Raw genomic sequence first — 18,149 nt, 5'->3', positions numbered from 1 at the left:
CACTGTAGCAGAATGATTCCTGGTGGGCGGTGGGGGTCGGGGGTTGGTTTGTATTGTTTACTGCTGTATCCATAGCTCCTAGATTTCTTCCTGACACAAAATAGATACCCAGCATGTAGTTTTGAACAAATGGATCCTAATTTAATCATCAAAATCATTCATTTTAATGTGGTTAGAACTGTTATCATTCTCATTTTGTAAAGAGATTGATAATTGCATTTCCCAAGATCATACAGCTAAAACATGACACAGGTGGGCTTTGAACTCCTCCCCCCTGTGTGCAAATTCCTGAAAATTAGGCTATACAAGATGAATTTAAAAGCTTTCATTAACAACAGAAGAAAACATAATTAAATCACTGAAGCTCTAAAAACTTATCAAGTTGGAACTGAGTTCAAAGAAAAAATGTCAACTGATTTAATGTGTAAAATATTTTAATTTTCATGCGTGCAAGAAATGCTTGCAACCAGGGCTAGGGAGGTAGCTGTTGCCCAGTGGCCGAGCACCGTCTTGGAGTGTGCAAGGCCTGGGTGTGACCTCAGCACCAGAAAATAAAACAGCTTGTAGCCACAAACTGTACTTATAATAAGTAGGTCATGCCATTTTTACTTATAGCCACTGGAAAACATGCATTAAAGGATACTATTGACAAAAGGTGCAATTTCACATACCCTTCTTTCAAAAAGAGGAAACTGTAACTGGTCCACAAACACCTGAAAAGTCTTCACCCCCTTGTAAAAGTGAAGTAACGCCTGTGGTATGGCTGTCCATTCCATCAGCTAGTTCCTATGTGTATATGTATGAACCTGTGCATACCAGCAGAGGCCAAAAGAGGGCATCGGATCCCCTGGAGCTGGAGTTAGCCCTTGTGCATACAGACGGGTACTGCGTGGAGGTCCTTTGCAAAAGCAGCAAGTGCTCTTCATCTGCAATCTCCTTTCAATTTCTCGCTGAAAGGATTCATAAAGACGCAGAAAGGCACAATGGCCTTAGCAAAGCACTAAAGACTACGGTTAATAATTAGATTCGGGGAAATTTATTTTCAAAAGGTACCCGTCAATGAAAATGGATAGTTTGAATACATGCCCCTCCCAGCAGGGAGCCGCAGAGGAAGAAGAAAGAAAAACTGAGTCTCCTACTCTGAAAGTAGCTTATTGCAGAAGGGGTTCATCAACTAAAGTCCTGGGCGGGTGCCCCGAGGATGTGTTTAAAGAAATAACGTAGTGGATGAGAGAGAAATCTTATAAACCCAGGGAGGGAGGTGCCCTGATTCTGCTGAAATGGCTATGGGAAGGCGGTTTGCACTCGAGCCAAATACAAGTGTTAGAAGTGATTCCAGAAAAACCTGATGGATTGAAAAGGCAGAGGTCAGTAATGAGCTAGGGATGGTACCTAAGACACAGCAACCACGCAGGTCTGGAAGAGAAAGCACAATTAAAGTACCAAGTTCTTCCACCTTCCACATTCTGTCTGGTTTTCCCCCTCCTTTGACAAACAGAGAAATTACCTTTTAAAAAATGGATTAATAGAGAAGTATGTTTTTGAAATCATTAAAAGTAACTGCTGTTAAAATCTAAACCAGGATATGTAATTTTCAAATTAGTGTGGAGGATTCAAGAAAAAATTACACTGTAGCCAGGACACAAAACAATAGAAAAAGGGAAGAGGAGCAAACACTTATAAAATATCAGGAGAAAATGACATATTATGGGGCTGGCTAGATGACCCAGTCAGTAAAGATGCTTGTTGTACAAGCTTGGCGATTTGAGTTTCATCTCGGAACCCACAGAAAGGCAGCAGGAGAGCACTGACTCCACAGAGTGGATCTCTAGACTTCACATGCATGCCACGACACATGTGTGCCCCACATCATCATCATCATCATCATCATCAAAACATTTTGACAAGAATGTAAAATTGTTGTGTATCTGTTAGTGTTGCCTTCGGCAAATGACAGAATCTCACCTTGAAGCAACTTAAACAAAAGAGGCAATTTTATGATTGATTTAGCAGAGCAGGGAGTTACAGAGGCAGAAACTGGGCTGGTGGGGGGGTCGGTGAGACAAGGTTGCGTGCCTCAGGAGTGCCTAGCCCAGCTCATCTCTGTCAGTCTACACGCTAGATTTATTTGATCCAATTAGCTTCTTTTTGTGTCCACTGCTGGACCCGGACGTCTTGGCTGATGAGCCGGGATCATGGAATGACGAGGAAGCCCTCACAGAGAACTGAGAAGGCAAGGAACAGCAGAAGGGTCGCCATGTCCCACGAGGAGGGGGATGCTTGATGGTTTTCTCGGGAGAGCTGAAGTACGCCACTCAAAGAAGCAAGTGCAAGACCATCGTGTGACCCACATCGCAAAATGAAGCCAGCCATTTTGATAAATAAAATGACCGAAGGTGAAGAAGAAACACCTGGTGTGTGATGTCAATATGCCGAGTGGAATGCAGGAGGAAAAGCGTGGGCTGGATCAAGCGGACGTTGGATGTTGATGACAAGTGTGATCAGCAGTACCACAGCAGTAATGTTCATAAATAACACCGTGGCATGAACAACGATATCAAACTGATTAGAACAAGGAGAGAGGGAGAGGGACACAGGGGAGGAAGCAAGGAGGGAGGGAGGGAGAGAGGGAGAGAGAGGGAGCTAAAAGTTCAAGAACCTGTTGTCTGGATTCCCACCCGATTCCTCTTTTTGTAGCTGCGTGACAACTTAATATTTCCGCGTGTCCATTTCCTACTCCACAAATTGAGTCAGTAATAGCACCTACCTTGAACTCGTAGTATGCATGTGGGGCAGGGGGGTAGTGAATGACATAATTCCCCAAAATAACACGATACAGCATCGGACAGGTGGTAAACAGCCAGTCACCTGTTTTCTAAAGCTGTAAATTATGGGAAGAAGGGGAAACATTCCGGCTCCATGGATAGCGTTAACACAGTTTTCAATCTATTAGTGCAGTATGTTTGCCAAACAGCAAAAATGTTCTTAAAATACAGTCTGGAAATTGAGCCTCATAGCAAAAAACAGAGAGAGAGAACCTATGGACAAAGCTAGTTTTCTTACGAGTATCCATGGACACTGGTGAAGCCAGCCATGTGCTAGACCAGAATCCTTGGGAACCAAACCCAAGAAGGAATTATACCAACTAGAGTCCAGGGAGGTCTCTGGCATGAGCCATCCCAGTCACGCCTGAGGAGTTTGCTATGGCTGTTGTGGGTGAGAACACGGGTAGCAGATGAACCAGGTACCTACGCTGGTCCTCCATCCTGGAGGCAGCAGTGACCTAGACAGAGGTAGATGGGGCAGAGGGGTGAGAAGGTCTCAGACAGTGGACTGTGGTGGGTCCCAATGACAGAACTTGATGAATGGAAGTGTCCATTGACGAGCCAGAGCAGTGGTGATGCCTGAGGACTTGGAGAGGAATAAATTTGCCTGCAGGGGGCAGTAGTGAGGGATTTGCCTTTAATCTGTTTCAGAGCATGGAAACATTCATCCCTTTGTACTTTGATCCATTTCTTTTTCTTGAAAAGGACTTTTGAGTTTTTTCTTGTTCCTCGGTGAGTGTCCACAGAACGTGGGTTTAGAACTCTGTGCCGTGCTTAAATGGTGTGGCGAGTAAAGGCGTGGCCTGCAATGGTTTAGTTCTATTGGGGGGACTTGGGGACACCTAGTGACCTTTTGAGGGTAGCTGGGAGTGTCAACGTTCTCATAGGAAGCAGAGACATATGAAATAGTATGCAAGTGCTGTCCCTAGGAACAGTCAAAACCTTCCCTCGTTTCAGGGCCGCGATAGTGTATTCCACACTCAAGCTTCTCCAGGATTCGAAGGTTTTTAAGAAGAGAATGCCTGAAGACTCAGACAGCCCCACCTCTCCAGGAACTTCTGTACGTATGAATTGAGCTCCTTGCAATGCACTTCGCACCAGACACTGCAGTGTAACCAAGGGCACAGTAAGAAACTGACTAGCTATTTGGATGAAGCGAAGTGGTCAAGTTGAAGTAACAGGGAAATCAGGGCCTGTGTTGAAGTCCCATTTATGCTCTTTATTGAGAGAGACCCTCAAATTCTTTTCAAAAGTTTTGTGATCTCATTTGTGAGGTCTTGAGGGTGGATACAGTCATCACCAAGGGCCCATTGGGATGTGTAATTGTGGTGAGTCTTGATATGGCCTCACTAGCAGAATGGTTTCCCAAGACCCAGTCTTCCTTCCGTTCTTGGGTTTATTACCTGGACGTGGCAGGAAGGACACTCACTCTTTCCTAGTTAGAGTTCGCCACACTTAGCCTTCCCCATATGGAAGGTCTAATGTCTGCTTGACAGCTTGTCACAAGCTTGTCTCTGGGCTGAGTGAGACCACATAATTTAACGTAAAATCGCTTAGGAGTCCTCATAAAAATATTTACCATACAGAATCTTGCTTGTGATTTTTAGGCATTTCTAATGAAATCACTCATACCCAGTGAACCAATGGTCTAAAATAGATACCCAGCACTGCATTTACCATTTTTCATTCCTTAAAGGAAGTTTTTTTTGATGATATAGAAACTACTGATAATATAATTAAAAACAAAAAATCCAGCATTGCAAAACTGTTTTACTAATTAAATTTTTTAGTTGACATGTATGAATGTTTTGTTTGCATACAAGTGCACTGTGTGTGTGTGTGCAGGGCCAACAGAGGGCAGATGATGTCATTGGATCCGGCTGAAGTTACAAAGGATTGTGAGCTGCCATGGAGATGCTGGGAACTGAGCCCAGGTCTTCTGCTAGAGCTGAACCTCTGGGCATCTCTAGTCCCATGCAAAGTTACTTTTGAGTAGGGGTGTGGAGAGAAAAGCCAGGCCAAAATGCGGTATAATATGTTAATAGAGAGTTGTGGCATTGAGGGTGATCTTGCTTGTTTCTTTTGCACGTATCTTATGTTTTCTACAATGTTCAAGATAACTTCTTAATTTCAAATGTGATACTGTGAAATGCTATTGGGTGCTTCTTCTAGCATGTGCTTAGCTGTGGGTTAGAATGTTGGCCTTCTCCAATGGGAAGCTAACCTCATCATTTTAACATTGTTTAGACCATAGAAAGTAAAGACGATAGCGAGTTTTTAGACCCGATTTCCCTGAATGCCCGGGAGTATTTCAACATTCACCTTTGGCTGAGGTGCCGCTTGATGCTTGTGACTGCCTTCGTGACACAGATTCACGGTGTTGGAGTCATGAAAGGTACTTTCTTTTTTGTTTGTTTGTTTTTCTGAGACAGGGTTTCTCTGTGTAGTTTTGGTACCTATCCTGGATCTTGCTCTATAGACCAGGCTGGCCTTGAACTCACAGAGATCCGCCTGGCTCTACCTCCCGAGTGCTGGGATTAAAGGTGTGTGCTACCACCACCTGGTGATACTTTCTTAACTAATGTTTTTAGTATGATTCTTTTGACATGGGGGACAGGATTTTATTGGGACATGCCTATGATAATGCCCACAACCGTCTAGCTTGCTCTCTTTCCAGAATTTAAAATACAGGTTGTTAAACAAAAATAGTGATTACTCACAGTCCTCTGTACCAGAGCAAGTGGCACATATATTATTGATTTAATTTAAAAAATACAAAGAGATTGCAAAATATAATTGCCCAGGTCTTGGGAAAGTGTCTAAGCATTGAGCTGACAAGCCACCAACCTAGGCTTCCAATGCTGACCTGCCTCCTCCTTACCAAGTCTTTCTCCATTCAGTTCCCATGGCTCTGTATTTCCTTTTCCTTTTCCTCTCTGGAAGATGGAGGTAACTTACCTCCTTGCCGGACTCATTGCCAGACTGAAAGTGATAGACATTACAGTCTTACATCCAAACCAAACTAGTGGGAACTCATGAATTTTAGACCAACAGCCGTGGAGCCTCCACGGGACTGGACTAGGCCCTCTGCATAATGAAACAGTTGTGTAGCTTGAGCTGCTTAAGGGGCCCCCTGGCAGTGGGATCAGGATCCATCCTTGGTTCATGAGCTGGCTTTTTGGAGCCCACTACCTATGGTGGGACACCTCACACAGCCTTGAGGCAGGGGGAGGGCTTGGACCTGCCTCAACTGACTGCTGACTCCCCATGGGAGGTCTTGCCTTCATGTAGGAGGGAATGAGGGGGTGGGTTGTGGGGGAAAGGCTGGAGGGGCAGGAGGAGGGAAGAGGGGAATCTGTGATTAGCATGTAAAATGAATAAAAAATTCTTAATAAAAAACAGAATTACAGTCTTAGATAACATCTTGGCATGTATAAACAGTGGTCCCCACAGTGACTGAGAGCTGTCTAATTGTGTACCTATTTGCGTGTCCCTATCTACCTCCCAAATCGAATCATTTCATGTAATAACATTACTTTTATAGCATTGGACTAAAGTACTTTCACCCAAATTATAAGACACCGCCCTCTGTGTTTCATGTTATCCATTCGTTTTTCATTCGAATGTCCTCTTACTCTTTGATCGTTGGGGACGTTATGCACTTCTTGCTTTCTCTTGCATCTTGATGACCACCCTTGTCTGCCTTAGAGAATGACATGACAGACTATCTCAGCCTCATCAATGAAGTGTGCATGGAGGCAAAGAGTGCGGATGACCCAGAGCTCCTGGCCGAGTTCCTGATGCAAGCCGTGATCCTGGGGCTTCAGGAAAAGCACTTAAAGGCAGACATCATAAAAAACCTTCAGGTAAAGGAGACTGTGTGGATGCATAGGTGTGTTTAGGGAAGATCCTAGCTGGATCAAAAGGACGGGATTCTCAACCCTAATGAATGTGCACCTGGCACCATGGCCATAGCTCATCAGTGAACTGGGAAACGAACAGAGTCGCTTTCTCTCAATAGGAAATAATCCATTTGCTGGAAGGCAATGAGTTCCTTTCTCCTCGATCTTGGCTAACCCTGGCGAGAAGCCTCGTTCTAATGGACGACTTAACAAAAGCCGAGAAATTCAAGCAGGCGTCTTCAAAAGAGGGCACATTAACTTTCCTGAATCAAGCTCACAGCATCCTTATCGCACAGGTAGGAATGATTTCGATGGCCGCAGACTTGGCAATGGACTCTTCTGCCTTGTTTCTCCCCCCTCACTGTGACACTCACCCCCCCCCCCTTTCTTTCCTAGATGCTGACTTTTGGAGAGACAATGGAATTCCCTCTCTCAGGTGCTGACTATGCAAATCCACTACAGCCTTTGAAAAATATCTACCTTCCTCATGTCATGTTACTGGCCAAAATAAAACTGAGAATTGGTAAGAACATTTAAGCATCTTCCTTCCTAGAGTAGCATAGGGATTTTTAATTGTTTTTCAAGTAGGCTTTCATAACTTGAAGGGTCAGTATTAGGAATGCCCAGGCTCTGCATGCTTAAATAGGTTTTGGTCAATTACCATGTGCTAGAATCTGTAGTATAAAAATGATCTTCATGTATGAATCAAGTTATGAGGTTGATTACAGTAGTTACAATGTGTGAAACTATTTGCTTTGGACTATTGCATTTTCTTCAGCTATTCAGTCTTTGTAACAAGATTATTTTCACAGTCTGCTTTATTGAAAAAAAAATCATAGAAACGCAAAGTATGAGTGCATTCCTAAATGATATACCACTTTTTTTGTTCTCTAAATTACAACCAATTATTTTATAGTTATGTCAAATTAAGAAAGATTTTTGAGAGGAGTACAGAACAGTGTATTATATCTTCTGGTTATCACTGATGCTGTTAAGTACCCATGTGTCTAAAAACAATACCCATGAAAAAACATTATCTTAATGTGTTGATGAAAATGGCATGCTTTTTCCTGAAGCTCTAATAACTTATATCATTTTAAGAAATAAATCTTCATCCTGTAAATGGGGGAATTGTTAAAGTCTTTGTACTTTTATGAATCAAGGTGTCTTGAAGACGTAGTTTCCATGTCTTACCATGATGCATGTTAGGCAATGTCTCTGCTAAGGACAGTTTGAATGCTGGATGCCGTGGTTGTTTCAGGCAGTATAAAGAAAGGTGTACAGGTCTACTGCTCTCTGGAGGCTGGCCCTTTTGGGAAACCTCTCTAATCTGCCTGGCTACTAATCCAGTTGTCCTGTCCTGACCTCTGTGCCAGGGGAACAACCTCTCCTTCCCCCAAATCCCAGCCTCTTGGCTTTGCTCTAGCTCTCTGGTGTGTGTGTGTGTGTGTGTGTGTGTGTGTGTGTGTGTGTGTGTGTGTGTGTTTGCCTTCCAGGGTCCTGGCTTCAGAGGGGCCTCCTCTCTCCTCTAGACTGTCCACACTCTGATTGCTGAGATCGCCTTTTCCTTTTGACCTTCATTGTGTTAACATGTTTAAATATTAATCAATAGGAATCCAAAGAGACAGACATGCAAAAGAGAACCACCACCCATCCTTAAGCACCTTGGACATCTGGACTCTTAAAAGATGGATTCCATTCCCTCTGTTCTTCCTCCCTTGACTCCCATTAACTCCTTGTTCCACTTTATTCTAGATTTAGATGAGAGAAATCACTGTTGATTGACCAAGGCTCAATCACAGCTCCCGAGTGTTCTTTACCAGTCTTACCTGCATGGGCCACCCAGTACCTGGTGATGTCTGCACCACCTGCATCTCCTCGGCACTCGACTCTCCCCACTTGTAGATCCCCAGGCTCTGTCTCCTCCCAGCTTTCCTTCTCTCTCTCTCTCTGGTTTCTTAATTACCATGAAGTCTTCTATTTCCATAGGTCATCCCTTATAGTAGTGTTCTCTATTTATTGTGGCATAAAAGGCTTCCTGTGATGTGGTCCAGGCTATATAATGGGGACTTTTGTCCTTTACACTATTTCCTCTTCTTTCTCTTAGAGACATTGTGTTTATAACTCGTCACATCTGATAGCAGACCTCCTACCACTGAGAAGATATTGGTACCTCCCTCTTCCTTGTCTCCTCATCTGTTTCTTGTTTCCCAGTCTCTATTCCTCTGTGTGATTGTTGATTAAATCCCCACCCACCATGCTTTCCCCAGTTAAAATCCGAATGATGCTCTCTGAAGCCTTGTTTTTCACAAATACCCCTTTTTCACCATGACAGGTGACTGATATACCATATCAGTCCAGCATAAGCATCCTGGCGGGGTAGGGGGGCATTGTCTTTTCTCTGGGGTTTGGTAGATGCATTCCATTATTCCTACTCACAATGTTTCAAATGTAGTGTTAGTCGAACTTTTATTTTCTTTGGGCAAGAAATCTGTCCTTTCCTCCCCAAATCTTGTTAGATTTCTTTTGTCTCTGTAGTGGCGGAAATTCACCAACACATGTCTGGGTACACGTCTCCTCTTTCTCTAACCAGAAATCAGTCGAGTCCTTGGCATCTGCAGGCAAGTTTCTTTCTGTCTGGGGACGGTTTTTTTTGGATTAATTATTGCCCATTACCTTCCTCTGTTCCTTCTTGGGGGCTGGATACCTATGTGAAAATCTCAAGAGTGTCATTTAGCTTCCTTGTAGTTCCCTCATTTCAGAACCAAGGCTGTCGTAACTCACTTGCTCTACATTACCCTGGATTAGGTAATTTTTAGACAGTAGAAATCTATTGCTCTCGTTTCTGGAGAGTTGAAGAGCAAAGTCAAGATTTACTGTCCAATGAGAGCACATCTGCCTCACAGCTGGTGCCTCAACTGGCCACTATGTTATGGGAGGGGTAAACTGGCTCCTCCAGGCTGTTACATCGGCCATGCAGCCTGTCCATGAGGGCTCGGCTTTCATAATCACCAGGGAAAGTCTTAACCTCTCCACAGAGATACCATCATTGTTGGGGGCCGGTGTTTCAACATATGAGTGGAAGAGAGGATAAACATGCAGGGAATAGTCATGGTACTCCCCTCACAGAAGATTAAATCAGAAAAAATGCCTGGCTCAGTGCTGGGACCATAGTCAACACTACAGGTGTTGATAATATTTGGCTTTGACTGGAAAGTCTATCATCTTTCCCTTAGAATTCTAACATTTTTATAATTTATGATGTCAGATTAATCTAATTGATCTTCTTAATAATTAATATTTTTGGCATTGACACCCCCCTCTCGAAATTAGCTAATAACCTGTATTTCTATGTAGGCTCATATGTATATATAATATGTATGTATGTATGTATGTATGTATATATGCATGCAATTCTGTTACTCTATCCTCAATCTATTTTATTTCACTCATGCTCTCTCTTCTAGAAGCCACATTTGATATTCTTCTTGATGGCTGCTGGCTCTTCTTTCCTGGGCTATTCTTCTTTGCTTATTTATTATTCTCCAGGTCTAGCTGTCACAGTGTGCCCGTGATGGTCAGAGGGGCAAGTTCTGCCTGTGTGACTTGGCTCTATATCAACTTTTAAGAGTCTCAATTCCCCATTGAACCTCCAAGGGAAATAACAATGGCCAGCCTGCATTTTTGAGCTCAGGAATTCAGAGGACTCAGGCCATTGTCAGATCCCTCTTAGGAAATCCAGGAGGCAACTAACCACAGCTACCATTCTCTGGGACTTACAAACATCCCTTTAGGCTCTCTTTAGGGTACCATCTCTGATCTTTGACATCAGCCTTCCTGCCTCTGTTTCTCAAGGTCTTGTTTGCCCAGAGAACAGAAAGCTGGTGGCAACTCTCTCTGTTGTAATCCATCACCTTCTAGGACCCTCCTGCCTCTTCTACCAGAAACTGCTCAGCCAAGAGAATCAATAGTAGGGCTGGACTTGGCAAGGGGAGGCCAGCAAGCATATACCCAGGTACCATCTCTCCAGAATCTTCCCTTTATCTCTCTTCTCCTCCTTTGATCCATCCTCAGTATCATCACTGGCACGTGACTTTCACTACATACATCCTTCTACCTTGTCAGTCTCCTCTCTGAAGGAGTTAGCGCAACTAGCCGGGCCCTCAGATCCCTTGCAGCTCAGTCAGTGACCACACTCAAGCTATCCCCCCCTCCCAGATTTTTTTAGCCCACAGCTTGCCATATTACTAGGACATTCGAGTTTTGCGTGAGCTCAAAGCACAGATTGTGCAAACTCAAACCCACTCTCTGCTCTTCTGCCTTACTAATCTTGAAGATCTGTCACCACTCAATGACAATACTGTTGCTTCTTGGTAGACGCATTTGAAGTCGAACAGCTTGCTTCCTGCTATATTATATTAAATACAGCCTTTAAAAACAAAACCACAAGCCTCCTTTCTGTCAAAACAATGTCAGTTTCACAACAGTTTTTTTTTTCTTCTTCAGAGTTGGTGTTTACTGGGAAAAGGAACCTTTCAGTATTATGAAGCACAAAAGCTCCTGCAGCTAGCTCTCTTGACAGTTTCTCCTTATCGTATAGATTGCATCACAGGAATCTGGCTGCTTACTCTTTTTAGCCTTTGCGAGAGTCTCTGAAAGGAAATAGCATGTTTAGGGTTATATTTATAAAACAGAAGTGGGCAAGTTCGGCACCCACTGACCTACTAGACAACCGTGCTGTCCGGGTAGCCTCCTGGGGCCTTCCCGAGATCCAGACAGGCCAGATCTCTGTTCTGCTCCCACAATGCCCTACAGTTTCTTTCCCTGTGACCAGCCTCATGCTGTTTTAGCTACTGTCTTGATGTTTATATTCTTTGTTAATCAACAGTTCCATCACCTCACTACTAGGGTACTATGTTGTAGTTTAGGGTGTGGGCCATGGGGCCAGGCTGCTTTAGGTTCAAATCATGGCCATGTGATCTTGGGCAAGTTTTTTACAGCTTTGAGCCGTTGCTCTGTCTTCTGTCAAATGAGCATAATGTTGCCCACTCAGAGTTGTGAATCACAGTAGCCATTCATGTGGCGTCCATGAGATGGTACCTGGCATGTAGGAAACATTTAGCACGTCTTATCTCTTAGTATTCTTTTTTTCTCATTTATATCTAGTACTCAAATGTAGTAAGTATTTTTTGATAAATGTCAGTCTTTGATGCCATATAGAACAATGTTTCTTCCATTCAATAATCCTTCCATTTAATAAGCAGTCAATAAAAATGAGAGCTCCTAAAGTATGGCATGTAGCCCTTGCCTGTAAAGAGCTTTCCTATCCAGTTATGATGAAATATTACATAATGAGTAATCAGTGCATTTAATAGAAAAGCATTGCCTATTAATATATGCAAATTTATTAATAGTGAACAATATACAACTTCCAGATGTTTCTCCTGCTAACAGCCTCTTCTTAAGAACATAGAATAAATAGTCTCTGACTCTGTTGCTTGCTTTTGGGATCCTATTGCTCATACTGGGTTGCCTTGCCCAGCCTTAATAGGAGGAGAGGTGCCTAGTCTTACTGAAACTTGATATGCCATGCTTTGTTGATATCCATGGGAGGCCTGCCTTTTTTTTCTGAATAGAAATGAAGGAGGGGTGAATGGGGGGGGTGCAAAAAGAAGGTGGAGGAGGGACTAGGAGGAGAGGAGGGAGAGGAAACTGTGGTTGGGATGTAAAACAAACAAATAAATATTAAAAGCAAAGAACATGGAGGTTGTTCCAGAAGCATCATGAAAAATTGAGAATTGGAGACTGCTGTTGATTTTAAAAATAAGACGAAACATTGGAGAGTTATCAAAGCTCAAATTATTGTTGTAGTTCACTTACACCTTGGCTATGTGGCTCTTTAAAACATTCTTGGCTACAAGGAACTGTGAAGACTCACAGCATTGCTGTGAGAGCAGTCCATCGCCTTAGTAGTTGCTCCAAACACTGAAGACGGCATTGTTTTGCCTCCGCCCAACTGTTTTGCTTTTAGGACACACATTGTCCAAGCAGGTGTATTCCAACACCAAGAAGAAGGACATCACCAAGTGGTTGCCTGCTCTTCACATCTTTGAGATGGCCCTGAAGCTCTGCCAGGTGACCGCAGCAGAGGAGTATGAGGTGGAAGCTGAAATTCTGTTTCAGAAAGGTGAGTTGTACTGGGCGTCAGAACCCTGATGAAGCATGTGGAGCTGTGAAGTTATTAATAGTCAACTTCTTGACTGTGAAAACCACAGACTTTACAGAGAGCTTGGCCATGACAAGGCACATCAGTCCTCTCTGTAAGTCTCAGTTGCTGATGAAAGCCTCCCATTCAGTCATATCTAGAAAATAAAGTTACTACTAATTGATGTCTTCATATAAAGTTTAGTGTTTGGTTCAAGAAAATGTCCACATCAGCCACTTCACCACACGTCACGTGACTGGAGTGGTGACTCAGCAGTTAGAAGAAGCATGTAATGCTCTTGTAGAGGATCTGAGTCTGGTTACCAGCACCCATGTTAGGAGGAGTTACCACCTGTCACTCCAGCTCCACGAGGTCCAACAAAGTCTTCTGGCCTTCTGGCCTCTGTGGGTGGCTCCATGCATGCCCATGTATACCCACACAGACACACATATACACATAATTTAAAAATAAAAAATTAGGGCTAGAGAAATGACTCAGCAGTTCAGATCACTGACTGCTCTTCCAGAGGACCCAGGTTCGATTCCCAGCATGCGTAAGGCTATAACTTTAGTTTGTTCGAGGGGATCTAATACTCTCTTGTGGCCTTATCAGGTACCAAGCATACACATGATATACAGACATATATGCAAGAAAACTCACCTGTACACATAAAAGAAAATATTAAAAACATGAAAATAAATCTTTTAAAAACACATACTTGCCGAATAATACCAATGAAACAAATGTAATTATTAATTAAGACAATAAAAATAATTTATTATTAGATGATAATAATAAATTAGTGTTTTACATTATTTCGTTACCTAGTTAGACATTTTGGTTAATTTCTATAAGTAAGAGATAACGTTAAATTAAAATTTAATAGCTGTAGAATACCTGTCTCTAGAACTTACAGACAATGCATTCATATGATTTCATCATGGCCATTTCTGCTGCAAGAAAATCGAAAGTGTAACGATTGCTGTCATTTACTGAGCTAGACATGTCACACGAGAGTTAACTTCTCACCCACCGGCAGCTCTTAAATGAGCATGCCCAGATGGGAGCTCTGTGTCCCTCTCTTGGCCCTTTCCTGCTACACAAAAGCTGTCATCTTACTCTTGGTGACTCTAAGACCTTGCTTTCCTGGAATTTCTGCTGCAGGACAGCTCTCTCAGTTCTTGTGCTTGAAGGATGGCATCCACCATGGTTGCTGAGAGCCAAGTGATGGGTGGCATTGGCATCATCTCTAATTTAAAAAAAGCAGTTGCTTTTTTTTAAAAAAGGATTTTTATTTTTCATTAAGTTGTTTATCATCATCATCATCATCATCATCATCATTTTGATTTTTCCAAGACAGGGTTTCTCTATGTAGCTCTGGCTGTCCTGGAACTCACTCTGTAGACCAAGCTGGCCTCAAACTTATAGAGATCCACTTGCCTCTGCCTCCCTGAATGCTGAGATTAAAGGCATGCATCACCACTGCCTGGCTTTTGTTAAGCTTATTTTAAAACCTAAACACTAGGCTGAAGGGATAGCTCAGCCATTAAAGGCTAGGCTCACAACAAAAACTTTGCAGTTAATTGACTATATATATAATTTAGGTACAGTGTAATGCTTCCATATATGAATATAGTATGAGGTGATTAAACCTAGCTAATTCAACTTATGCAAACATATCATTTTATTTTGTGGCATGAGTATTTAAGAATCTAATTCCTTAGTAATTTTTAAGTATATAATACACTCTAATTATAATGTATGTATTTAAGTATATAATACACTAATTGTCACCAGGCTGTACAGTAGATCACAGAACGAATCCATCCTGACTGAACTGTTTTCAGTATCTCCCTGTTTCCCACACTTCAGCAACTGGCACTCCTCTTTCTACTTCATGAATGGAGATCTCTTGGATTCATGAATTAATGTAAGCAACACTGTGCAGTGTTTACCTTTCTGTGCCTAGCTTCTTTTGCTTAGCACAGTGTCCCACATTCATATGTGCAAATGGCAGCATTTCTCTCTTCTTATGCTAGATAATATTCTCTCTCTCTCTCTCTCTCTCTCTCTCTCTCTCTCTCTCTCTCACATTGAAAAAAATCCATTCATCCTCAAAGAGAACTCAGGCTTATTTTGTCTTTGTAGTTATGACTACTGCTGCAGCAAACATAAGGATACAGCTGAGCCCCCCCCCTTTTTTTTACATTTGTGAAATAGACAAGGGTAAGAGAAAGAGAGATGACGTTAGAGGTGAGGAATCACAGAGTGGGGGGACAGAGGAAAGTAAGCTGTAAGGCCAATGGTGTTGGGAAGCCAGAGGTGTTTTATTGAAAGCATTCCAGACATCCCTGGGCAAGGAAGCTTCAGTCTTTCATCCTCAGCTTATCTTCCATCAAAGAGTGACAGACAGACACACTGAAGACAGCAGTCCAGCTTCCAGAGTTGGCAGAATGAAGTATTTGCTCTTCTGTTATAAATTATAAAAAATGGGAAACCATCTTTATGCATGTTTTTTCTTCTTGCAGGCAGAATAGAGCGTCAAATTCTGATAGAAGAGAAATCTCCAGTTTCACAGATAGAGAGTTTTTTCGAAGCTATTCAAATAAGCCTGAGAAACGATCAGAACTCAGGGTAATGGTGAACGTTTCATCCTTGTAGAACTGCTCCTGTGTGGTCTGGGTTCTGTATGCTATACACAGAAGATTCAAGAAAGGGATGAATGAGACCTTGTCATGGCGGGGCGCATTCACTGGGGTTCGTCCAGACAGCAGGTTTAGTGACCTGCTTCTCAAGCTTGTTGCTTTTGGCTCTGACCTAAGGCCTCCTTTACAGGAAAAGGTGGGATGCCTCCCAGTTATCATATAACATTCTAGGCTGCAAACTGGTTCTCACTTAGACCCAGGTCTCCTGTCAGTAACAAGACCATGGAGACTTCCTTTAGACTATTGGTTACAACTAGAACAACCTACTATAGATGTTAAAGAGTTTAGAAGGATTATTTCCATAGTCTCTGTAGCCATTCATACCAGTAGCCTGCTTAATTCTGTACAGAAATGACCTCAATATTGGTGGGAAGCCACTGTTTGCCCAGCACTGACCTGAGACGTCAACTGATACCTTTGATAGAACATATATAGATCTGACCATTGCTGTTTTCTGTGGAGTTCCCTGTTGATTTCCACTTTATTAGCATGGGAGAGTAGACAGAGGCCTGGTTTTTAAGGATGGCTTCTTCTGCTACGACTTCTTTAGTGACTACTTCCCTGGAATGTTCCAGAAAGGTCTTTGCTAAGCATTGTAGCAGTCATAGCCCGGGATGTTGTGAGCATAAAATGAATTAGAATGCTGAGCTTTCCCAAGAGCTTCTCATTTCTGAGGAAGATCCCACTAGCTGCAGCCTGAAGATGTATGGGCTAGGAGAAGAACACTTGTCTGTTCTTATTGTTCACTCCCCCAGACACGGTCGGCGAAAAGTACAAAGAGATGGCACGAGAGAACGGTGTCGCTAAGTTGAATGTCATATCATTGTAGGTTGATAAGAGACTCCTACCTAGAAATTGCCCTGGTGTATTTCCATCTGAAGAAGCCAAGGAAGAAAGTCTCAGCAACACCGTCATCACTCAAGGTATCTATCAGCTGCGTTGACAGGAATTAGAAGCCCCTGATCATTTTCAGTAATGCTGCATTGCTGGAATAATGGGGCATTTCCCTATGTGACTTGAAGACATGAACTCATTACTGTATAGTGACTTATAGTCAGATGCCTCTTTTTTTGGGGGGGTTTCTTTAGGCAGAACGCTGGAAACTGATTTCATTTCAGTGTTTGTGCTTGTTAAAATGATGCACACGGGATGCTGGCTATGTAACTAGTCGAAGGCCGTGAGTGCTTAGGAATGAATGCGCGGGAGAATATAGGAAATGGACACAGAGTATTTTTGAAAGTCATAGGGCCTGCCAGTGTTGTTCATAGCTCACAGATGTATCAAGCTCCTGCTTTGATAGAGGCAGTCTTCTAGAAGGTGATAAGTCAATGCTGAAATGAGCATAGTCCCTCTTCCCATTGAGCTAGTGGAGGGAGACAGACTGTACGGCAGCAGACATGAAAATCAGAATGGAACGAGGGAGAAAGGGGATGAGAGGGGTCCCTCGTAGTGAAACTTACGACGACGAGGAAGTTATTTGGGTTGCTGAGATGGTAAATGAAGGTGGTCTTGTGATGTCAGGATGGTAAGCAAGGGTGGTACTTTGGCATGATATCGTGATGGTAAATGAAGGTGGCACTTTGGTGTGATGTCACCATGGGAGACGTTGCATAAGGTGGGAGCCATGCAGACTCACAGGAGATGCACTGACTTGTTACTTAGGGAGTGGGCTTGAGGTTTGGGGTTTCCAACAGACTCCCAGGTTTTGCTGATGTGCACAGGTCCACTGCAGTACCAAGGATCTTGACTGAGGAAGATTCTAATGGAAGAAATAAGCCAGGTTGCTTTGAATGACATGATTATTGTTGGGTTATGGTGAATGTTCATATTTTATCCTTACCAAATGATCATTGATTCTGCAAGGAGATCTTTTCAGAAAATGTCGGGATCAAATCTCTTAATCTTTTAAAACTCTTTATTGATTCGTTGTGGGTTTCACACCATGCATCTTGATTCTACTCATCTTTCTGTCCCTTTGAATCTATTCTCTGTCCTTGCAACTTCTTCCCCAAGATATTTTTTTTTTTTAAAGATTTTCTTTGTTTTGAGACAAGGTCTCTCTGTGTAGCCCTAAATGTCCTGAACCTCTCCATGTAGACCAGGCTGTCCTCGAACTCACTGAGATTCACCTGCCTCTGCCTCCCAAATGCTGGGATTAAAGGTGTGCACCACTGCAGCTGTCTCAAATCTCTAGTTTTTGAGGTGTCATAAACATGACTTGAAACTTTAGGTAAATATATTTAGTCAATCAAATTATTTATGTACTAGCTGCCTTAGGTGGGTATCACCATTTCAAAAATCAAAATGACTATAAGCTAGGAAAGGCTGCTGTGGTGGTATGATAAAAATGTTTGTTACTAGTTAGAGAAAAACAAGTGTGTGGTTTCCATAGAGAACAGTGCTGCAAAGTAGTGGAATGGTGTGAATATCATCAATTTCTGGGCCTAGCCAAGAGATGTGCTTGTAATTATTAATGTGAAATAGGATTTGAAGGGAAAAAGTACTGTAATTA

The 18,149-nt window shown here is 42.6% G+C and overlaps 1 protein-coding gene across 1 annotated transcript in view; it reads left to right on the top strand.

The window, feature by feature from the left end:
* The window catches only part of Cfap54 (cilia and flagella associated protein 54), a 297,311-nt gene that overhangs the window by 196,581 nt on the left and 82,581 nt on the right, over nt 1-18,149 (top strand). The window contains exons 52-59 of the mRNA XM_042263184.2: nt 3,783-3,885; nt 5,073-5,220; nt 6,534-6,691; nt 6,847-7,023; nt 7,124-7,250; nt 12,759-12,914; nt 15,461-15,566; nt 16,467-16,560. Coding sequence (XP_042119118.2) covers nt 3,783-3,885; nt 5,073-5,220; nt 6,534-6,691; nt 6,847-7,023; nt 7,124-7,250; nt 12,759-12,914; nt 15,461-15,566; nt 16,467-16,560 — 1,069 coding nt within the window. The remainder of the gene's footprint in view (nt 1-3,782; nt 3,886-5,072; nt 5,221-6,533; nt 6,692-6,846; nt 7,024-7,123; nt 7,251-12,758; nt 12,915-15,460; nt 15,567-16,466; nt 16,561-18,149) is intronic.

The sequence above is a fragment of the Peromyscus maniculatus genome, chromosome 18 (genome assembly GCF_049852395.1).
Source record: "Peromyscus maniculatus bairdii isolate BWxNUB_F1_BW_parent chromosome 18, HU_Pman_BW_mat_3.1, whole genome shotgun sequence".
Lineage (NCBI taxonomy): Eukaryota > Metazoa > Chordata > Mammalia > Rodentia > Cricetidae > Peromyscus > Peromyscus maniculatus.
This window is presented reverse-complemented; position numbering and strand designations above follow the sequence as displayed.